General features: G+C 41.4%; 1 protein-coding gene and 1 long non-coding RNA gene across 2 annotated transcripts in view; one reads left to right on the top strand and one right to left on the bottom strand.

The window, feature by feature from the left end:
* The window catches only part of TGFBR3 (transforming growth factor beta receptor 3), a 260,301-nt gene that overhangs the window by 83,264 nt on the left and 152,612 nt on the right, over nucleotides 1–24,425 (bottom strand). Inside the window, 3 exon segments of the mRNA XM_029617812.1 lie at nucleotides 3,418–3,565; nucleotides 4,640–4,808; nucleotides 16,182–16,365. Of these exon segments, the coding sequence (XP_029473672.1) occupies nucleotides 3,418–3,565; nucleotides 4,640–4,808; nucleotides 16,182–16,365 (501 nt within the window).
* On the top strand, nucleotides 16,003–21,797 carry LOC115099881. Its single transcript, XR_003858909.1, has 3 exons — nucleotides 16,003–16,109; nucleotides 18,015–18,064; nucleotides 21,487–21,797. It is a non-coding gene; the product is annotated as an uncharacterized LOC115099881 (long non-coding RNA).

Raw genomic sequence — 24,425 nt, 5'->3', positions numbered from 1 at the left:
AGGGAAGTTAAAAAAACAAATCTCAGACTGAGTTTTCTAGACTCATAAAGCCACATTATCTTTTATTATAGAGGTATTCATCACTTGCATTATGGAAATCTCTTGCTCTGGTTGGTCAGTTTTATCTGAGTGGTCTGAAAGTAATAATCCATGGGCTTGTAAATTAGCATTATGGACCTCAGTAGTCCCAGAAAAAGGCTCTATACATTTAGATAGAGAACATTTCATAGTGGCTATAAATGATCAGTGGTTTTATAACTAACCAAAGGGCATCCAGGGTTACCATTTATGGCTTCAACAACTAATGTAATTCTCCACATTGGCAAAAAAATTTCTTTAGAGGTAGCTGATATATTAGGAGTAAGAGAATCTACCCTGGGTTCAAGTTCAGCTGACCCTGGGGGACAGCCCCAATTTACAGGATTGTTCCAGAGCAATTACACTCTCAGTTATCTTCAGAGTTAAATTGTACTGTGCTCTCTTGTCACAACAATTTTGTAGCTATAAAATTCCTACCAGAGATCTCGCTGGTGTTGATCCAGTCATCCCAGTTCCACACATGGAGTCCAATGTCTCTCCTGAGCAGACCAACACGGAAACAGCATTTGTGTACCAAGAGGTGGAAAGAGAAACAGTCACATCCCAGGACTGGGTGAAACATTCAAGTCTAGCAGGGAAGAAGTTGTCCCAAACAGGGATTCAACTGGCTTTGTAGTAGCTTGCATACAATGCACCACTCTATCCCTTCAGGGCCAGGAACCAAAGGTTTGCTGGGTTTAACTCTCCATTTGCCATTTCAAGTCACCATTTTCTTGAAGAGGGACCTAGCAGGTAGAGCAAGTTCTTCCAGCTGATACAGAGCTCAGAGATGCAACCACACCTAGGTCAATGCTATCAAGGCCATTCACCCTCAACTTTATTTGATGTCCTCTTGAATGCTCCATAAAAGGATACCCCAAAGGTTATCTGGGACTTTCAAAAACTCTAGTATATGCCCTAGAACGGTGGTTCCGAAACCTGTCCTGGGAGAACCCCCAACTAGTCACAGTTTCAAGAAATCTACAATGAATATGCATGAAATAGATTGGCATGAACTACCTCCATTGCATGTAAATTTATCTCAAGCACATTCATTGCAGATATCCTGAAATCCAGACTGGCTAAGTCCCGAAGGACAGGGTTAGGAAACATTGACCTAGAGGCTAGTACATTGTTCTCCAAGTGTTATTTTAGTGGAGCAGAAATATTTGGGCCATTAATTCTGCCTTTCGTATTTGTGGGCCACAGTGACTTATAGAATGTCTTAATGGTTGTCCTTGACTCTACTGGTCTGAATCGCTAAGGCTTTGCTCCCATTTTGTCTATGGGAAAAATGCTGAGTAAATCAGACCCTATAGATTCCATTCACTAAAGGGTGATGTAATCCCTGTTTGAGGCAATGTCCATTTACAGACATTCTTGAAGTTCTTAGCAATCTTCATTAAACAGATGGTATACTGGATCAGCAAGGTGAATCACTCATTGTATAGGACTGACCAGAGATGGATGGTAGCAGTTGTTTTATAAAGCTCAGATTTTGAAATGTATTTCCTGAAACACACACTGTTTCTCTCTTTTTTTGCTGGTAAACCAAACACCATGTAATTAATTTTCTCACTTCTATATCTATGTATATCTTATTTAGGTATTTCTATGTTTATAGACTGATGTTAACACAGTGCTTAAAACAGCATGTGGCTCATATCTGACTGTATCTGCTCATCAACCATCGAACAGCTTCCAGTTGCTAGTGGCATCGCTCCTCCCCTATACCCATCATAAGTGGCAGTGCCTTCAGTCTCATACATCATGCTTTTTGATCCTGGTTGTCCTTTATAACACTGATTCACCTACACTCCCCAGCATTCTCTCATTACTCCACCGCAGTCTCTCACAGAGGGCTTCTCCCCCAGTGCCTTGACTGTCTGCCTCTGGAAAGAGTGATAGGACTCTGAAGCATGCAAGTTCAAAGACTTTATTGCAAACCCTTCTTCTGCAAGACCTCCTGTAGATTTATATTAACCGCCTCCAAAACGGGCACAATGGCTTCCAAGCCAACGTATTTCAGATGGCACTATATACAACCCCTAACTGCAAATGCAGCACCCATTCATAGACTGCAAACCACATTACAGAATGACCTGTTTTCCATTACCCTGGCAGTCTCTCAGCACTTGATGACCTATCCTGAGCTTAGCTTCATTCTGTTCCTGTGACATAGTACTTTGATGTTTATGTCATACAAATACATATATGCTCAACATTGAATTACTAATCTACTAATTCTCAGAATGATAGGAGTGAGCAAATCTATTGAATTACTATTAGATCAACATTTAGTAAGCTGGAGAGCAACAACATTTTCTGGATAAAGTTACCTGGATAACTTTTGCCAAATAGCAAGATAAGTCTCCTGCTGAATATGCTGAGCTCGCCAGCTTAATGAATATTGCTTTCCAGAGAACATTAGCACCCAGCAGCCACCGCTCATGCTTTTACTGAAACTACAGACTATACACCACTGTGCCTGTGATCCGGGGGAACACAGATTATCTTCTCAGTTTTGTTCCCAGAGATTTGTTAAACTCCCATCTATATGTAGATGGTTTTATAATATTTCAGATGTTCTGTTCAGTGTATTGAACACAAAAATGTGGGTTTTGCTAATGGAGAATTGTGCCATCTCCTTCTACATGTCTTCTACATCTGAAGATTTTTTTTTGTTCTATGTAATTGCTCAAGGGCAAGCTTTATTTGTTTCACTGTAAACCGGTCTGATTTGTATCGAATGCAAGAAGATCAGTATATAAAAGTCAAAAATAAATAAATAAATAAATGTCTTGAAGGTATGAAGGAAAATACATTACATCAATCCTGTGAGGCAAGAGATGTATTGCAAGCAAGAGATACCCTCCTTCCTCCACCCTGACTCATTGTCATTCCTGCCCCCCTCTAGCCTCCAAGGACTCACATGTATCATCTCTGTGACATATCCACACCCCACTGAACAGGAAACTTGAACAAGAGTCTACACAATAGAGTGCTGCAACCAGACTACAAGGCTCGTCAATACACTCTTCCCTTCAATGCTATTTAATGCGTCTCAAGAATCCGCTATTCCCTCAGTGCAGCTGCGTTTCATATAGAGCAAGGAGAGCAATCAGCGTCTTAAACATCAGCATCATCCCTTCAGTAGCTCTTCATTGCCATCAGCTCTCTAATCATCCCCTCATCTATGTGCACACCTGTCTGAAAAAAATTGGGTGAAGGCAGAAAATAGACCGTGACATACTGCTGCACAAAAATTAATTCACATAAAATATAAGCTGTAAACAGTGTGATGCCTCCATATAAGAGAGAAATTCCTTATCAACTTACGAGCACTTCCAGTTTTCCCTGAATGTCATATGACTTGATAACCCAATTGACCGCCTTTTTACACTTGAGGATAAGCGCAAGGTTTTTGACAAGCGTGGTGTCTGGCCGAAGGGGTCTGATGTCAATGATTATGTCCACCTGGAAAGCACTGCATGTGGAAAATAAAGCAAAGTAAAACTAGAATGCCAGAAGTTTTCAGCCATCAGGCGCATTTCAATCCATCATGTTTCCAGTGTCTGGCCAGCTGATTAAAAAACTGGAGCACATCCCAGACAACACAACATGTGCAAAACAGATTGTTACTATACACATGCTGGAACAATTTTCTATCACAACAGAGCTGCCTGCTTTGCAGTGGCATTCGTTAGCTAAATTGTAGAATATTTTCCAAAGAAAGGTATTCCGGCTACTGTTTCAAACTCAGAATATTAAACTATTATATTCTGCTGTACATAAATTTACTATTTCCTATTTTTGCTTGAAAGCGATGTCTACGATACAGATCAGCAGTGTCATAAATAAATGTATTAAATGTAAAACTGAATAACTGAAATGAAACCCCCCCCCACGTTCCAGCCATCCTGCTTCCACTGCCTGCAACCCCCTCCCCATCCTCATCCGCTCCAACACATCCAAATCCTGCTACCCGTCTCATTCAACAAGACCTCTATGCCACCGATGCCACTATTCTGCAAAAATGATGAACAGAAGTGAATCTCCACTGGACTCCACTGTAGTTGAAATATTTCCTAAACTGGCCCAATCATCTTTTCTGAGGCATGAGAAAAAGAATTACAGGGCATCGACTAAGGCCAAACATGCAGTTCAGGAGTTCTGCACCTAGGTCTCAATGTTCACAGGCATCACTCCATATTTCACACAACTACCTTGTCTACAGCTACAATAACGTATTCAGCTCAAGGATTTTGTTCCTTGTTTCTATGTGTTCATAAGCCTGCTCCCACCTCTTTTCAGTCCTTGCTCTCTCTATCAATACCCTGCTTGTCATCTTCAGTCTCCAGTGATATTTCCTTCTACAAGAGAAGATTTCCAAGCTGGGATGGACATGATGCAATGGAAGGAAGAGGCATGCTTGGAAATAACGCCCGTCTTTCTGGCACAATAACATACCCCTGTGTCGCTTGGTCAAACCCAGCACATGCGAATAAGACGATGCACAGAGAGAAAGAAAGATCATTTTTAACAAATGTACACACTTTACCTGTATGGATTAGTGTTGGGAGTAATTAATTCAATGATGTGGACTTCCCTGTCTTCATCCGAGCTGGACATAAGGCAGCCCCGTGCAGGCTGAGGCTGGAGGTATTCAGCCAGATAATTCAGAGACAGAAAGTTCTTTTCTATATTACATGTGACAGGAAAAACTGGATCTGAAAAAAGAAAGATCCTAGTAAAGGTCTGACTATAGCTGTGAAATTTTATATAGGACAAGGTATGTATAGATAGCGAACCATCATGCAATTTGTTTTTACAACTACCTGTAAACGTATCTAATAACAACAACAATTTGGATCTAAACAGCATCTTCCATCCATACGGTATCCCAACATGCTTTATGTTCTGAATTGCTTACAGAAGTCCTAAACCATATATGAGGGCACCTCAAGGGTGGAGAGTCTGGCAGCGCATTTCATGACAACAATATACAAAGAGGAGCGGGGGTGGAGGCCGAATACTGTTATCACCCAATGGGTACCAAGAGAATTAAATGAGCTGAAGTTCACACAGATCATTAGGAATTCAGTCTCATCCACACAACACAGGATCATAACTGGTTAAAACTGCCTCTAAACCTGCCCAAGGTCACGAGAAGCATCAGTGGGAGAAGCAAGATTGGCAAGTAGGCTTCCCTGGGTCTCAGCCCACTGCATTAGCCACTAGGGTATTGGTTGGAGCAGCAGGGTGAGAACCAGGGAAGTCAGGGTCCAAATCTTTCTTCTCCCTCTGATGCTCCTTGTGACCTTGGGCAAGCCACTTCACCCTCCACTGTCTCAGATACTGACTTAGTGAATTTTCAAAGAGTTTCCTCGTGTAAAAATAGAATATATGTGCATATGTGCTATTTTATAAATGTTGAGAGTACGGGCATACTTTGGGTTTCGCGCGTTCATTTTACTGAAAAAAAAAAAAGGGCGATCTGGGGCATTCCTGGGCAGGGATCAGAAGTAGGTACAGTAATTGCTATTTTATAACAGATCTATGCGTTTATAATACCAAACTCACTTGTACACTAATACCCCTGCTGACTCGGGCAAATGAAATCTGGCATGTCTGCTCGGCAGCTTTTGGGTAGAAGGGCTGGGGGAACGGGTGGGGATTCAGGGTGAAATGCTAGAGAGTGGAGGGGACCTGGAGAAGGACCTGGAGAAGAACCAATGGGAGGTGTCGGCGAGCTGGCAATTCCAAGGACCTGTGGGAGTATTTCCAAAATGGCCTACATGCATGTTTTATAAAATATCTGGGTGTTTACACATGCAGTGTCCTGATTATTTCGCGTGTGTGGTTTTTTTTTTATAAACTGGGTAGAGAAGGCAAGCGTTTTCCAGCACTGGAAATATACGCGCACACTGAAACGAATGCCCATGCTTTCAAAGAAGAAAGCCATGGTGTTCTATAAACTGTGCCTCTCGCGAGCATGGATCTCGCACATCCACTTACACGCAGAGATGCTGTCCCTGATTAAAAAGCCTGTGGGGCGGGGAAACACCCACTGTAACTGAATGCAACTTCTCTTGAGCTCAGATTTGGAAAGGAAAGCAACTAAATCTTTTTTTTAAAAAGACTATTTAACAACTGTAATTATGGGAAAACATCCTGAAGTATTCTATTGCAATTACAATATTGATCAGTGGTGCTGAATGCGTTTTCCATGGGCTATTTTTGCCCTTTTTCAGCCTGTTGGGCCTTTGAAATTATGCGCACTGAGGAGGAATAAGCTCTTATTATTATTATTATTATTATTATTATTAAGGGGATGTAAGTTCAGGATATCAGTTTTCCCTGCGTAACAAGGGATAAGAATCAGTCATCTGGATACTTTCAAATTCACTTCTTAATCTCAGGTGAAGTGTATTTAATTTACTTTTCTCAAGTGATTTTCAGGCACTGATAAAGAATTTTAAAGAAGGAATTAAAGATAGCAGCAGTTCAGTGACAGCTGAAAGCGCACTAAAAGTTTCATAATCCTTTTGCCAACTCTGGAAAATGCATGAAACTCGTTGCTTTGGATTATAAACTAAGTCCCGCTTTGGTTCTTTCGCGCTCACTTTAATAATTTGGATAACTCTGGTAATCTTGAACTCTGCTACAATAGTGGATGACAAGGGTCATTTTTATGTGCAACAAAAATTCTTTAAAAAGTATATAAAAGTGGCCTCTTTAGTACGAGCAGCTCTCATTCATGTGTCGGTCCTACAGATAAGATCATTTTGATTCTATTTGATGCATACATTAGAAATATATGACCAGTTAACCACTTGTGCATGTTCACTTGGAGTGTTTGGAATTCATATAATTGGGCTTTTTCCGTGACTACCTTATATATCGACGTGATGCATTCGGTGGAGCTCAGAGTTCTCCACAGTTTTAAGGAAACAGAAATTGTTGTATTTAGGATCTTTGTATCTGAAAAGTGGGCACACTATTCTTATTCATGTTAAGTGATTTATATTCTGCTTTTGCAGGCAATGCAAAGCACATTACATTCAGCTGCTGTAGGTATTTCTCTACTCCCAGAGAGCTCACAATCTAAGAGGATCATTCTTTAAACCGCGATGTGCAGTTATCGTGTGTAATAAGGCTCTAATGCATGCGATACTGGCCACATCGCGGCGGTACAATTTAAATCAGGGGTAGGGGAGGAGTGTGGGCGGGGTTTGGGTGGGGTTATGGCCCGGAAGTACCACGGGAAATAACACCGCCTTGTCCCATGCTGCTTTGGGGGTGAAAGTGTGTGTCCCAGCTGCAACCGCGGCAGGCGAAAACAATGCCATGATGCGGCCTGCTGCAACGTTTCCCCCCCCCGCCCCTTTTTTCCCCCCGCGGGCCATCATGGCGGAATGATGAATCCCGGGGCTAGTTTGTACCCTGAAGCACTGGAGGATGAAGTCACTTGCCCAAAGTCACATGGAGTAGCAGTGGGATTTGAACCCTGGCTTCCCTGGTTCACAGCCCATTGCTCTAATTACTAGGCTACTCCTTCCTCCTCCTCCACATTACTAATAGACCTGAAGAAGCAGACCCCCTCAAGTAAAGCCTGAGAGAATACACAGCAAAATGTGAAATCCTCCACAGTTTTCCATCATGGGTAACGAAACTAGGAAGCAAAAATGACTCGAGTGCTTTAAAATACTGGAAGTGAAGTTCTGCTCTCAATCACGCCAATGAAGAATGGTTTGCTAGGGTCAGATGGCCAACTCTGGTTCTCAGGAGTCACAGACAGGCCTGGTTTTCCAGATATCCATAATGAATATGCATGATATATATTTATATACAATTTAGTACATTTTCATAGTGGTTCCGCATGTGAAACTAGCATATAGATGTGTAAGTAGCATGTATTCGTGTATATGCTATTCTATAAACATTGAGCATGAGCACATATTTTGGGTTTTGCATGCACATTTTACTGGTGCAAAAAAAAAGGGACGGCCTACAGGCATTATGGGGCGGCATCAAGAGGACACACAAAAGTTGCTATTTTACAAAAGATATATGCACATAAATTATCAAACTTATTTGTATAGTTTTTACACCTGCTAATTGACTAGCGCAAGAGAAATCAGACTTGTGTTTTGTCTGCAGATTTTGGGTTCAAGATGAAGTGATAGATAGTTCAGGTGAACTGGAGATGGACTGGGTGAACTGGTGCACATACTGGCAAACTGGTGATTTCAATGTGATGAGCCATCCCTACATCGGGTGATGAGGCCACAACCTGTGCAGTTCCTGGTCATCCCCCTGACAGTTGTTAAGCTAGGGACAGAGCGGGATGGGGGTGGGGCAGGATTAGTGAGTGGGCAAGGGAGTAAAACGGTAGAGTTGCAAGGGGAGGGACGGGTTGTCGTGGCCCATTTAAGCAGACCATGCACCCCCCTCCAGCCTCTTTTCTTGCTCCGACGACTTTTATTGCGTGTGAACAGTTCTCCCCCACACACTGACCGGTACTCCTCAGTAGCTTGTGCAGGGGCCCATTGGCAGCGGTGGTGCAGGAAAGGTGACAATTCGCAGAGCCTATGTGCACTGTGGGGCCTAGCATCGGAGTGCTCAACAGTCTGGATCTATGGCCCGATGAAGCCTGGCAGATGATGCTGAACTCCTTGTCCAAGAGTATCAGGAAGTGTTACATCAAGGGCCTTACAGAGTTTCAGGAATTTTTAAAGCAGGAGGGCATCGCTTTCTGGTTTCCTTTTAGTACTACCCTGAATGTCCAATTTATCCTCCAATGCAAAAAAGAAGAGATATAGAGAGTGGCAATAACATCAGAGTTAGCCAGAATTGTTTTATTCTCCAAGGCGATGTGAGATATCAACCCCTCTAATAGCTTTGTGGTAAAAAGGATGATTCAGGGAAGGACCAGCACAAGCTATGCATGTGATGAAAGGTATCGACCTATTACACATGATTATCTGAGCACATTATTGAACATTCTCTGTTCTATAAATCAAAATGGTTATGAAACTTCCCTGTTCAGATGTGCCTTTTCGTGAGCATTTTTTCATGTCTTCAGAGTGAGCAAACTGCTGGCTGCACAGTTTATAAAATACTAGGATACATCTCTGTGCATCCACTTACACACACAAATGCAATACTGTGCAGGTTTGAAAGTTAGTCTCCTTGAAGGCAGTGCATGCCTCCCTGATCATAAAGCACAGTTTAGTGTCCTCAGTGCTGCTAATATTTACCCCGTGAGCCTTGACATATCCTTCTAGACTAGAGTCAAGCCTGTTGGGTGTAACAGAAAGAGATGCAATCTGTTATTCAAGTAAAGGTGAATTTTAAAAGCCTGACGCATGCATCAATTAGGGGATGTGCGAATATGTCGGGCTTGTGTGTGCCGAGCAGATTTTAAGAGCTGCCCGGATACATACGTATATCCCACCGTGCACACAAATGAAAAGTTTTCAGAAAGGGGTGGGGTGTGGGCATGATCTGGGCACAGCACGGGCATTCCAGGATTTTAACCTGAAATTTGCACATAAATACTTACGCGTACTGGCATGTGTCGAGGTCCCTTGCTGCGTAACTCTACTTCTGCGATGGATGACGTGTACGTGATAAAACCAAAAAATCTAGGCAGATCAGCGGGGTTTTAAAGGAGGAATAGAGGGAAAGGAAGGCTATTAAACTAGGGGAATCTGGAAGACCTAACTCTTAACCGGGCGAACTGGGAACGAACTGGTTTTAGTGGCAATGGCATCAGCGCGCGTCCCCTTTAAAAATCCCCCACTTACGTGGTAGAAGTAGGATTTGCATGCACAGGCATGTGCCCACTTAACATCGAATGCATGTGTGCGCGTGGCCAGGCTATTTTATAACATGCGTGCATATACACATGTATGTTATAAAATAGCCACATCCCTGACCACGGGCTGATGAACACATGCACATGTGCACCTGTGCACTATCTTAGACAGTGTGCATTTGGCTAAAGCAGTTCTTAGTCAATTTAGGTCGAAAGAAACATCAAGCAATACCTGAATGCAACTGGCCTTGAGCTACCAAAGAAAAGGCATGAGCTAAATCAAAATAAAATTAAAACATAAAACAAAATAGGATAAATGCCCAAAGAAACCCACTGACCCTATAAACATTCCAGCAGAATAAGATTGTTTTTAGAAAGCCACTTAGTCACTTTTAAGATGGTGAGATTACTTTTATCTAGCTGATATATTTCTCTACATTTGCAAACATAGGAAGTCATTTTCAAAAGGATTTACGTGCATAAAACTGGGTTTTATAGATGTAAATAAGCTTTTGAAAATTGCTACTTTTATGCGCATAACTCCTTTGAAAATTAACTCCATAGAGAGAGCATCTGCACTTCTACTGCACAAAGTTATGCCTTCCAATCTCTGCCATAAGCTCAAGAGATTTTCCATAAAAATCAGTGTTCTTAGCTTTTTTGCTTTGTTTTGCCTGGGGTTGAATTAGGATTTTCTGAAGTAACATGAAGTAAAATGAAAAAGGAACACATGCCTGCATATGGTAAGTACCTATAAGATGTACACCCCTTCATGATTTGCCCTTTATTAAACACATTTTATGAACATGAATAAAGAAATAATATTAGCATAGGTATACACAGTAACATACATAGCAGCTGTCAGCAGAAGAAAAGCTTTTGGCTTACCCAGGGTGCACAGTTGGCATGCCTGTGTCATCGAGTACCCTACCCCCCATCTCTGATCACCTTCCTCACTCTGCCTTATCACCACCCTCTGGGTCTGTCCCAAGTAAACTTGCATTCTGACACTGTTTTGGTTACTGCCACCTTTACTGGAAGACTATTCAAGGCATCCACCTCCCTTACCGTAAAGAAATCTTTCCTCGCATTTCCTCTCAACCTCCTTCCTTCCTGCCAGCATGAAAATGAAAAACCATCGGCACGACTGCATTGTGAAGTTTATTTTTGCAAAATCCTGGTGCTAACAACAGGATGGTTTCCACTAAAATACAAATCTGCTGCTTTTTTTGTGTGGGTATATGCAAATTGCAACATCAGGGCTTGTATGACATTAGAGGATTATGGTATTCGAACTAGAGTAATACAATGACTTAGAAGGAGATCAATACTATAAAAATGAAGGTTTTTATATGTTTAACGCTCATTGATGAGTATTTGACAAAGTCCCTATGTAGAAGACAAATGTATCAAAAACACTACACCATGTACAAATGAACTCTGAACATACAATCAATTGGGAAGCTCTGCCTATATCATAGATAACTCCAAGAACCTTATTCTGTGCAGATCTTCGGCCATTCTGTGCCTGGGGTAAAGGCTCACTTTGCTGCTCAGGCTGAACATTACTCTGTTATCGTCGGCTGACAAGGTCCAGCCATGCTTCACCTGAGCCCCCAGTGTATTAATAAGTAGAATGAAAGTGACGAGTGAACGGAACTCATTTTCACTCAATAATGCACATGAAAAAGGAATATTGGTCAGAGACTTGCCTGGGCTCTGGACTGGTTTAATGCTGTCACCAGAATGTAAAGAGATAACATTCCTGTCATCTATTCTCCTGTATTTCTGTTTCACTTCACCACTACAGACTTTGCAAAATCATCCTCTAATTTAGTTTTGGCATTCAGATCCGGCACCTTCTCATGAATCTGGTTTTCCCAAAATCCTGCTGTTTGGCTGCATTACATTTTACACTTTCTTTCCAGTTAGCTTAATCTCCGCAGTTGCTCTATCACTGCTATTTATAGTAGTCTGGCGTGCTATGGACTATAAAACAATGGGAGGAAATGGAACAAATCTAATCTCAAACTCCAGTGGTCAGTGCCTTTTGAAACACGATGTTTCCGTGTTGTTGGAAGAACCCACAGGGCTGTAGGTTTCAAAGGGTTTCTTTTACCACATACTACCATCAAAAATGTTTTGAGAGTAGGATTTGTAGGGTTGTTAAAATATGTAGGCAAGGCCAGCCCTTTATGAACAGTTGTACAACATATTCCAGCAAAATTTAAAATTTTTCCTGCGATAAGAAGGTTTTCAGTAGGGATAAGTAGTAACGGACTTGGAAGAATGCCATTGCTTACGTGCACTAAGGATAGGCCATTGTCAGGAGGCAAACCCCCTTCAGATTTGCTTCAATACACAATTTAATAGAAACTCTACCCACACATAAGCTTAAACTGCAAAACTTCTTCTAGAAAAGAGACAATAATTAAAATATAAGGCCCTGCTTATAATGACTGAGCAAAGAACCCCTAGAAAAATCACCAAAACAAAAAGCATAAAATTGCAAGCAAATGTCATGTGCAAAACTGCAGTCATTTCCTTTGCTGTGAATAAAAAAAAAAAAAAAAAAGAGTGTCAAGGGCCGGCCTGATGCCTCAATGGCAGCGCTGCACACTGCCATGCTGAAGGATGTGTGTTCAATTTTCAGCTCCGTTCTTCCATTCTCTGGATTAGCTGGGGCTGGGGATACCTGGGGGTGGGGTAATCATAGTCATTGTGCAATGGCGACACCTAGTGGCCAGATTTAAGGAACTAGATTGCATGGCCTCTAGCTGAAGATTGTTACTAGAATGACTGGAGTAAAGTAAGTTGGGAGAAGATTTTTTTTAAAAAAAAAAGGTGTTAAAAATCTGCAAAAATGCAAATAATCACTTAGTGTGTGGAGTATTGAGATAGAGAAAATGTTGCCCAAAGCAGAAACAGCAGAAAACAAGCTTGCACATCCTTAAACCTGGCCCCCTGACACTTAAAACAAAAACTTCTGGGATGTATGTCTTTCTCTAGCACTCTTTGTGACCTTGCACAACTGCTATTCTATACCTCCAACCTTGCTTTCAAAAGTATATCAAGGTATTTATAATATCCAAGGTCTCAGGTCTACAAAATTTCTAAGCCACATAAATGAACACAATTGGCCCATAGCTGCAAAAAGCTAAACTGCCAAACTCACAGGAGATCGACCTCTGTCTTGAAGAGATTTACTTTTGTGCATAAAGTTTTGCACAATCAGAAAAAGCAGCAAAATAGATAGGGATCAGCGCACCAAGGTCAAAAAATGCCTATATTATCATCATCATCATCATCTTAAATTAAAAAAAATAAAATAAAATGTAAAAAGAAATCTTTATTCAAAACATTTTTAAATGTTAAAAATATATCTCAAACCCAAACACATTAAATACTTGATATGACCATGTTTTGGCAGAAATGCCTACTTCAGGGTACCTTTGAAAAGGTTAATAGAATATTCTCAAGATCAAAACAGAATGAGTCACTCTGCAAATGCAGGAATGGATTGGAGGCTTTTGAAGTGCCTCTCTGCTTGTTAAATCACTCATCATTTGTCGATTCAAGAAAAAAAGATGGCCATCTTAGAAGAATGATCTCAGGAGCCCTCAGAAGATTTGCTACATTGATGTTGAAAGCATCCAACAGGCTGTGCAACTTGTCTATTAAATGAAATCCGCTCTTGTGAAGTGGGAAGAAAAAAAAGGATAAGTGCTCTGGTTGCCCTGTGGCTCGTTTTTTCCTTTTCCTTTCTGTTTTAATTTTGGTAGTATTATTATGGGTTTTTTGGGGGGGTTTTTTAACATTCTCATAACAGGTGCACCTACCGAAACACGGCCATGATGGGTTCAACATATTTTTCATATTTTAAAGCTCTGGGTTCAGGATATGAAAAATATTTGTACATTTTAAACATTTTTTGAAGAAAGGGTTCATTTTTCTTCTTTCTTCTCTTTTATAACTTTGAGCCACTGGTAATAAAATAGGCATTTTTGCCCCCGTTTACGTGAGGGGGCAATCTCTCACAGATCATTTCATCTGATCTGAGGTTTGTTTCTATTTTCCACCACTCTCTACAATTTTTGCAATATTTTTTACACCTGGGAGTTCTGAAGAATCGTACATTCCTCACACCAGAGAAAGCTGCATCAATGTCATTAAAAAGGGTAATCAGTGGGGTTTTAAGGGTTGGGTCTAGCTGGGTAAAACATGCACGCATAAACGCGCGCATGTTATAAAACTGGCACGTCCATGTGCCTGTGCCAGCAAACAAGTGCATACATGCATCGCTTTGAAAGTTACCGCTATACTTTTCTTACCTATTTTAAAAACATGCACATATATATTTTCCGAGTGAAAAAAATTTGTGACTTGCTCACATAAAGCCCTGTTTATGCATGGAAATCGATATATTCCAATACATGTGTGCATAATTGAAATCACCAGTTTGCCAAAATCTCCAGGTTATTGAGAGATTCCTAGTTCTTCACTCTGAACTCACCTTAATTCATCCAGACATACTTCTGATGTTTATAAAACAGTGTGTACATGAATACAAGTTACATATGCACATATATGCTAATATTAGGCACGTAAATCTTTTGAAAATTCACCCCATAGTGAAGAGAGATTAGAAAAAGAGGACTTTTTTTCACATATAAATAAAAAAATGAGATAAAAAATTTGAAAAATGTCTTTATTCTGTAATAAAAAAGGGATTGCATATAGCACAAGAATATTAATATGTCTTTCTTCTGAGGAGGTCATTTAAGATTTGGGCCCCAGGTTGCTGAGTAGCAGTAAATCCTAAATAAGATTCTTGAGAATCCTCAACAGGTTTGCTTTCAAACACGCACAAGATACAACTACACATTTCTGGTCTAATAACAAGTTTAGGGCCTCATTTACTAAGCATTTTTCCCCCTAGACACAGAATGGGAGGAAAGCCTTAAGGGTGAATTTTAAAAGCATGCCAACCCGGGAGAAAAGCGCAGAGGTTCTGCCGGCGCACGCTGCACAGATTTTAAAAGGCACCCGTGTACACACTTATCTCCCAATACACGCTCAAAAACTTTTTCATGAAACAGGGGAGGATGTGGGCATGGTCTGAGTGCTCCTGCATGCGCCGAGCCTATTTTGCATAGGCCCGGCAACGCGTGCAAGCCCCGGGACGCATTTAAGTCTCGGGGCTTGAAATAATGGGCGAGGCATAGGCGGGGCTTGCACACGCATGCGCACGCATGTTATAAAATCAGGCGTAGATTTGTGCGCACCGGGTTGTGCGTACAAATCTACGCCCGCACGTAGCTTTTAATATCTGCCCCAAAGAGAATTTATGCAGGTAAATCCTATGGACAATTCAATGACATATATTGTAGCAATTTTCAAAAATCCACTTACACGGGTAAAGTGCTCTCACAAGTGTAAAACCCATTTTCAAGCATGTAAATGCTTTTGAAAATCAGGCCCATAGAAAATAATGGCAGAACAAGACCATATTGCCTAACTAGTCTGCCCATCCATCCAACTAATTTAGCTTTACAATTCCCATCACTCCATCAGAGATCCCCTGTGTTTATCCCATGCTTTCTTGAATTCAGATACTGTATTTGTCTCCACTAACTCCACTTGGAAACTACTGCTCCACATTATCTGTAGTTGTTGACTTACATGCTTTGTCTGTTTTTTATTTCACTAGCACCTCTTTTGTTGGGATGTTACATCCTTGTTATGTTCCTTTCACACTCTGCCTTGTAGATGTAGCTGTCAGTAAAGATAAGATTACACTGGGAGGCCTCTTAGTATCAAAGCTAGTTCCACATCAGTCATCAGGCGCTTATCTCAAGAAGCAAAGAATAACTAACATTCCTATTTTTCATCCATTCAACATCTAACACTCGCCTTACTTTTATGGGCCTTATGAAAAAAAAAAAGTGGATTACAGTTTTGTGAGATTAAGGATGTCTTGAGATAAAAGATGCACCTTCCTCTGGAATGTTTGCTCCACCCTGCCCTACATTGAACCAACTCAATCATTACTGAGTTACACTCATTTTTTTTTTTTTTGACCTGGCAGTTTCTTCCTCCTCCTTTGGGTTTCCAGATCTATCAGAACCAGAGCTGGGATCATTCACAGAGAAGACACGATTTGGAGATTGAACTGGGTACCTTCTGCCTAGCAATTGAGAGCACCGAAGTAAGTTGCTAAACACAAAAAAAAAATCATTCTCTCTATGAATTTCTACTTGCATGTTCTGATGACACTTACCTTCACCCACTTTGATGTAAATATTCCGAGACAGTTTCAGTTCAGTGAAAGATGTAACTGCTTTGTACTTCCTCTGGGCCCACTGTAACAGATGTTCGTTTCCCTGGGGGAACTGTTTTTCCTCCGTTTCTGCTGACAAGGAAAAGTTTCCTTCCTCAAACTGAACAGTGGAACCTGCTGGTACCTGATGAAACAAGAAATTAATTACTATTGCAATATATTTACCGGGAAAAGAATGAGCAATGTCATTTAAATTAGACACAGCAATGAAAACATACAATTAATACAATTGTTCTAAGCTATGGATATTTTGACATTGGTTTACCAATCTTGATTTTGGGGGAAGTGGCTGATAAAAGAAGTAAGATGGAAGGCATTTGGCTGCCGTGAGGCTTTCATAGCTGCAGTCTGATTTCACCTGAGGTTTACCTACCAAAGCAGGCCCTCTCTGCAGGCAATACACATCCCAGGCACAAGCCAAGAAATGTGGGACTTTATCATGCATCTTTAAAAAAAGACTGAGTGACGCTTCTCAAAATTCATCCCCATCCTCCACATAAAAGGTGCATGAAGGAGATCAGCAGACAATGGGGGCTGAGTAGGCAGGCACACAGCTTTTCAAATAGGAGACATGTCAGCAGCAATCAAATGTCATTAACATCTGACCTATCTGGTCTATGTGGAATGAGTTGGTACTCTCAGTCCAGTTCTCTGTGGGCAGGTGTCTACATCACTGAACACCACCACTGAAACTTGATACTAACCGATGCTATGTCAGCAGTTTCAGCAGAAAGGCCTAAGTGCACAGGCATGGGGACTGAATTATCTTCTCACCCTCAGAGATGGTCTCTTCAGAGTAGTGTTCAAGTACTCTGGCTTACAGGGTGGTGCACCAGCCACAAAGACTGTTCTCTGTAGCCGAGCAGGATATAGTCAGCCACACAAGTGGATGATGTCATCCTGATGGCACTGGGGCAAAAAAGCACTCAGAGAGCTCAGAAAAAAACCAAAAACGGTTTTACTGAGCATGCATGGGTCTTTTCACTCAGCTGCCCAAGTACGAGTCGCCTATGCAATGGTTTCAGGACCATGTACTTCAAATTATGAGCCTCAAAACCACCCCTGAATGAAGGTCTTCTAAACGGAAAGGAAGAAGACCATTAAAAGTTATTTCATTTAAGAAAGTACAATGACAATGTAGGGAGAGGACAGGGATCTATTCTTCAGAAAGCAAGTGGCTGGAGACAGAAAGTCACTCTGACTCCAGTCTTTCTGGTGCAGATAAAACTTTATTAAACAAACACAATACTTCACAATGAACTTTCTACCTTAGCAATAGTCATTTACACACACAGGGGCTGTAGACTGCCTTATTTCTGGTCAGTGGACACTCTCGCCTATCTGGTTTGGACAGAGCACTTTACAGGAGCTGCCTTCCTCCTGGAGGCATAGGGGCCTCCTCAACACAGCTGGGTCCCACCCACAGAGCTTTCTCCCTCTGTGGGATTTAAGGTGGACCAGGCCCCATGCCTGGTCCCGCACAGTCTTAAAGGGAGAAAACATGATCACTCTTTTACATACCCCCCCCCCCCTAGCTTGGACCCATTGTTCCGAGCATTTCTACTTCCCCCTGGATCCCATCCAGGGAAGTTCAATACACCCCACTCCCCTTCCTCTGGCCTTCCGTTAGCTATGCTTGGGGACAGGGATCTAGTGTCATGCTTACTCCCACATATTAGGGTTACCCCAGACCACACTATTAGTACCATCCACTGCAGCCTTCGCCCAGTGTACACCCACAGTTCTTTAACTGAGTCCCTTTTGTATCTCCAGATTCCACTTCCACCCTAGCAGGACTCCTTGGATAGGCTGTGTAACTTGCGGTGAGTACTCTCCACTCCTCTCTGTGATAACTTGTATCTCCTCTGCATGACTAGCTTCCATTGGTGACTCCAACGCTGTCTCGCTGACTTCTCATCGCTGCACGTATTGGCTCCTCTGAGCGCCCTCTGGCTAGGAACTCTGTTGATTCTGCTTCAATGATTGGGCACCCTACAGGACTTTCCTCAAGACCTCCTATAGCACCAAATTCAGGCATCCCTGCAGCACCCAGCTTAGGCTTTTCCCTGCTACATTCCTCAGGCCTCTCAATACTGCCTCCTTCTGGGCAATCTGTGTTGCCCTCCTCAGGGCTCTCTGCGACCCCTCTCTCAGGGTTTTTCACAGCCACATTCTCTGGACCTCACAGGAAATGTTTTTTGGGCACCCTACAGAGTCTTCCTTGGGACCTGTACTGTCAACCTCAGTCCTTCCTATAGCGCCACTCTCAGGCTGACGCCACAACTTGGCCAACTCACCAGACATCTCTGCCAGCAACTAGCTCCTCCATGAACTGTTGGTATTCCTTGTACAGCTACTCTAGGTATTCACTCTCTTGCCTGGCCTGGACTCTTGCTTCCTTGTTCTGGTAGACCTCTCCAGCTGCCGAACCTTGAGCCTCAGGTTCTCCCTCTCACCTGGCTCTTGAGACTGGGGAACTCCCACTACACGGAACTACATGGCAACTCTTCTTTTAAGCACATTGGCTTCTCTTTCTTCTTTCGCCTGCACTGCAGTACATCCACTAGATCCAGACTAGGGTTTTGGTAATACTGCCAGGACTCTAACAAGGTGCACTTTCACCCTGGGCCACGCTTTGCTCCAACTGCTTTTTTTCTCTCTGTTTTTCTTTCTTTAAAAGGGAAAAAAAAGATTAAAAAAAAACAAAAAAACCAACCCTGCCTCGCCGGCGCTGACTATACTGTGCAGCACAAGTCCTAAGCTCCAGACAGTGCTTGCCTCTTTAGTCCACAAAACACCCTAATCCTGACTGCCTTTCAAGCCCCACAGACTATTCACTAATTTAAAAGCAGTTTCAGGTTTTTATCTTTTACTTGCGTGCTCCTTTATGAGCCAACAAGCCTCTAGCTGCCAGTGCTCTTGTACTTAGCTCTGCTTCAGTATGCTCCCAGAACTACACCCTTTTACTTCCAGTATTCTTCTACACAGATTAAGAACAGTGGCCTCACAGTCTCTCTCTGGAGGCTTGGGTTTTTCTCTGTGCAAGAGTAAAAATCCCTGAGCTGACAGCATATATGGGAGACCAAGCGGTGTTTTCCTGGTTGGAGACATGAAAACCACACTGATTCTAGCCTCTCTGGGGCAGATAAAACTTTACTAAACAAACACAATACTTCACAATGGACCTTAGCAGTAGTCACTTACACACTTGCTTCTGGTCAGTGCACACTCACTCCCTTCTAGTTTGGACAGAGCGCTTTACAGGAGCTGCCTTCCTCCTGGAAGCAAAGTGGTCTTCTGAACACAAGCTGGGCATGCACTCTTATCCCAGCCCCAGCTGGGTTTTGCCCACAGAGCTCTCTCCCTCTGTGGGATTTAAGTTGGACCAAGCCCCATGCCTGGTCCTGCACAAGTTTAAATAGGGAAAACAGGGTCACTCTGTTACAGCAAGGAAAGTATTCTCTACTCTCTTCCACAGTTAAGCACAACAGAGCAGGTGGCAGGAGACTAAAGCTTTCTTTAGCATGTGCCTTGAGGAGAATGGTAAAATTATTTCTTGTAAGGGTTAACATTTCCAAGTCTAGAGCCACATAATGAGAAGTCAGGAAGTCATGGGGCCAATGCAATAAAGTGCATTCAGCCTAGTGCATGGGTCTATGCGTGGTTGGGCATGCGTTTTGGACACTCTAGAATAGCATCCATTGCAATAAGGAGATTAGCTAGTCCCAAACGCACACCCAAACAAATACATAGCCAATAGTGCCCATCAAATGTAAAATACAGGTGGATGAGGTTATTAGTTATTACTCCCGATGCAGGAAACTGCTGGGTGGCCAACCCACACTTTTTAAAGCAGAAAATTTAACTACAGCCTCAGAGGTGGAGTAAAGTCAATTCGTGAGTCAAGGGCTCGTGACAAATAAAAACATATGGTCCTCTGTGTGTCCTCCAACTAGTATCATTGTGACATTTAAATTTACTGCTTGTGGTGTTGAAAAATAAATGTATATTGACTTGATTAAAAAAAAAAAAAATTCTTATGGCCGCACAATTTAGACGCCCATAGCAAAGGGTGCTTAGCTATGGGTATCTTCAGTATAATAACTCAAAAGTCGCCCCTTGCAATTGTGAGCGCCCAATGCATTTCAGTGCTATGGACACACAATTCTCCCCTAGCACATCCATTTTTACACAGCTACGCATTTAAATACAGCATTGGGCACCCAGGGGATGTGGCTGTGTGTGCATTATGAAAACAGGTGCTCAATACAAGTGCCTGTTTTCAGTGCGCATATTATTGCATCAGCCTCCCCTCCCATGTGTTTTAATCCAGTTTAAATAAAACATTTTGGAAGAGCATTGAAACACTTTGTGTATTTCAGTCCCAATGGATATATATGGAGAAGGGCTTTAAAATAACAAAATATAATTTCCATCCGGGCTCTGTCTAAAAACTATGCCTACAACTTAAATGAACAGGTTTCCTCTAATTAATATCACTTCAAGCGTACTTTATAAATTAATGCACTCTATATAGCTCTTATGAAAACTTAAGAACAATTTCTAAACATTTAAAAGGAAATAATAACCTACAAGCCTACTCTATTCTACTCACACATGTGACAGTAACTTTCACACTGACCAATCAGAATAGAGATTTACAGGACAGAGCTTACATACCAACCCACTAGAATAAATACTGTAGAATGACAGCCTAGGATAAAATATTTTTTAATGTTCATTTTCTACAAGGAATAATTTTTTCACATTGTAAATTGACTCTGGTATTGCTTTTTCAGTCTCTGGTTCCTCCTTTCCCTCCTTGAGCCTAAGTCTTCCTATCAGATTTCAGAGAAAGCTAAGCAAGGTCCTGTCAGGTCAAACTATAACGCAAACCACTAATGATAACCACAGCTGAGTGCAAAGTTGTTTGCTTTCTCTACTTCTCTGCTGCTTTGAAAAAGATTCTTGTGTAACCCCTGGGCTAAAGACCACACCTCAAGTAAGAATTTAAATTGTTAAAAGTCCTCTCATGATGTTAATCCAGTCTGATGTCCAAGATTCCCTTTCGGGGGAGAGATTCTCTTCTAGGCCCTAAGTGTTGTTGGAATTCTGATCACGCTGAATTTTTGTAAGTATATTTAGCTTAGAATATATATGGCCATTTATCTGTGTGGCATGTTCATTAGTTATGATTTATAAGTTGGATATAATTGGTGTATTTTGTCTTTTTCATGTTTTGCAGGCTGCTGAAATATGTATGATGGTGAGGAAAGTGCAAACATTTTGGTACACAGTTTATTGTGATAATTTAAGCTATTTTTGATAGTTATAAAAAGTTAGTAATATTTCATTGTTAGATTAAAGACATTTTTAAATTCTTTAACATTTCTCCCTTGCTTTCAGATGGAATTTTAGTCAATGCCTCTTGTAAATTAATAGTCTTGTATTATATCATATGCTACAAATATGTTATAAAATATATTATACTTATACAACTGGAGATGATTTTATATTGGAATGGTTATGTCCCCTGAAGAAACCGATGTTTGACAAAACTAGGGCCCTTACTTGGGAATGTGGAAATGGTTTTAATATGTAGATATTGTATATATATATATATATATATATATATATTTGTAAGTGTGAATACAATTTATACAATAAAGTGTAATTTAATACAGGCACATTTTTTATTTTTTTATAACATGAATATTGTGCGTGACAATAACACATTCCTTTATGATACTATCTTTTACTAGCCATTCTCATTATTTTATATTAATTAAGCCTGTAAGTGAAAAGAAAAGGAACAGCACCAAAAAAAGCGATCCGGTATAGCAAAACTAGAAAAATGGTGATACATTGTGATACGCTGCAAAACCTATGTTTACATTGGCAGTATGAGGATAAACAAAGCAACAGGGAATACACAGAGGAAAATTTTTTAATGAACTTTTTGAAAAGATTTTGGAATGCCCAATGATTTAGAAAACAATATGCTCAGTGTGAACAATAGAACTTTAAATCTTGGCTCCTGGGTTGGTAAGGCACACTTTGTGGAGCTTAAATTTAAATTTTAATAGGAGGAAAAAGACTTCAGATGTCATAGTTATACCCGTTGGTCTCCCTTTTTTTACAGTATAAGGATAAAAACACCACCCAAAGCCTACTGTACACAAGACAGTCCAAAGCCAAGGCCCTTCGAGCCATTTTACATAGAATGTGCTTCCTCATGAGGGATGGGGAGGAGCCTTCCTGGAGAAGGGGGAGGTGGCTAAGTTTTAGAGCTGGTGCTTATATCATTAGTTCTCCCAAAAATAAAACACGGATAGTGTTTGATTTTGCTAATCATTCTCTCAATCTAGAATTTTTTTTTTAGTATTTTGTAGAATAGTTTGGATGAGTGGGTTTGCAACTTATAAAGTCAAAGAATTTCACTTCTGGGTTACTGGCTAAAATCGGATTCATGCTGGCTATACCTGAAAGCCATTCAGAGGTCTATATCAGATGAGCTGTGGGATTTAAAACCAGTTTCTAGTGAACAAGTAGCCACACCACTAAAATACATACAGTCAGAAGTTGCAACACACAGGGCCAGATTTTGGGAAGGGCGAGCTGGGTAGTCGTTTGGGGGTGCCATGAGCTGGGGGAGGGGGTGCCCTGGGTACCGCCACCATCACCCATCCCACGGCAGTGTGACCTTGGAAGATCCCAAACCGTTGTGGCCAAAGAGAGGTCTGGTGGCCATGGTGGATCCTGTCCCGCTGTGGCTGAAGAGAGGTCCGGGGGGGGGGGGGGGGGGGGTAATTTTTCACCCAGGGTGCCCGTAGCCCAAACTCCAGCTCTGGCAACACAGAGTCAAGGTAACCAAATAACCCTCTTGCCCTTAGAGAAGATATTTCCAGAAGAGGCTTGAAGCCTGCTGGCAGGGCAGCATAAGGACATAGATTTTCACTGTTCGGACTCTGCCAGCTCTGCACATGGGGTTTTCTGCAGTGTCAGTTTAGCCTTAAATGGGCAAAGGATATTTTCAAAATGTTTTTATCCATTTGTTTTGAAAATACAAATGGTTATTTAAAGGTTCAAGGAAAGTTTATTAGCAATATCCAGTAAAAGATTTCCTTATATTTTAATAATGCACTATTCTCTTCTATTTTAGTAGCACTAGTGTTTATAAATCTGCAAAATTGTACAACTAAAATCACAATCTTTCTTTGCAAGGGGAAACTCTTTGAACCTGTCACAGAAAAACAGCCTAAGGATATTTAATCCCATTGCCAGAGTTTAGGATAACATCTGTTTAACCTCTGGATGATACTCTCTACTTGTTGCTGGTTATGTGATTATCATGGGGTTTTTTTTATTAGAAAAACAGAGAAATTCTATTGGTGCATAAAATTGGATAAATTACTTTAACACACTTTTAAGCAAGAAAGTGAATTTTTCCAGAGATAAACAATCTAGGACCTATTATAATTACAATTCCTCTTGCTTAAAGATATTAATCTAGCTATGATTTTATACAGACCATGGCACATGCCACTATAATTAACATAATACGCACTGGATCATAACACAAGCTACCCAAGAATCTCAGCAGAAAAAAATAACATGAAGTCCAATGCTTAGCAGCTTCTGTAAATAACCAGCAACAATCCTTATTTTTTCATTCAGAACCATCAAAAAAAGATATCACAGCTTTATCAAAAGCAAATAATGATAAATAGTGCCAACAAAGGTCTTCTAATAACAGAGTGGTTTTTACACCTAGATATTCAGAAAATATTCAAGGAGGAGGAAAATCTTAAAGTTATATGCACAGGGCCAGTGCAAGGCTGTTAGGTACCCTAGGCGAATCTTCTGCGTTGCGCCTGCCCCCTCCCCCCCCGGTCCAGGCCCCAGCACCGACCTCATTCACTCAGACAAGCCCCTCCTCTTTTGCACACACTTAGGTTCCCATTCACACACACCCTTACTAAGGCTCCCTCCTACACACACAATCCCTCTCACTCACACACATGCACAGAGGAGCCGCTCGTGGCCCACCGAGTATCTGCTTCTCTCGGCTGCTCTTTGCCACCCTCTAATGGCAGGCACCCTAGGCGACTGCCTAGTTCGCCTACTGGGATGCACTGGCCCTATATACGCAGAATTTCACAATATTGTACTCGTACTCTTAAT

Source organism: Rhinatrema bivittatum, chromosome 10 (genome assembly GCF_901001135.1).
Source record: "Rhinatrema bivittatum chromosome 10, aRhiBiv1.1, whole genome shotgun sequence".
In the NCBI taxonomy this organism is placed as follows: domain Eukaryota; kingdom Metazoa; phylum Chordata; class Amphibia; order Gymnophiona; family Rhinatrematidae; genus Rhinatrema; species Rhinatrema bivittatum.
This window is presented reverse-complemented; position numbering and strand designations above follow the sequence as displayed.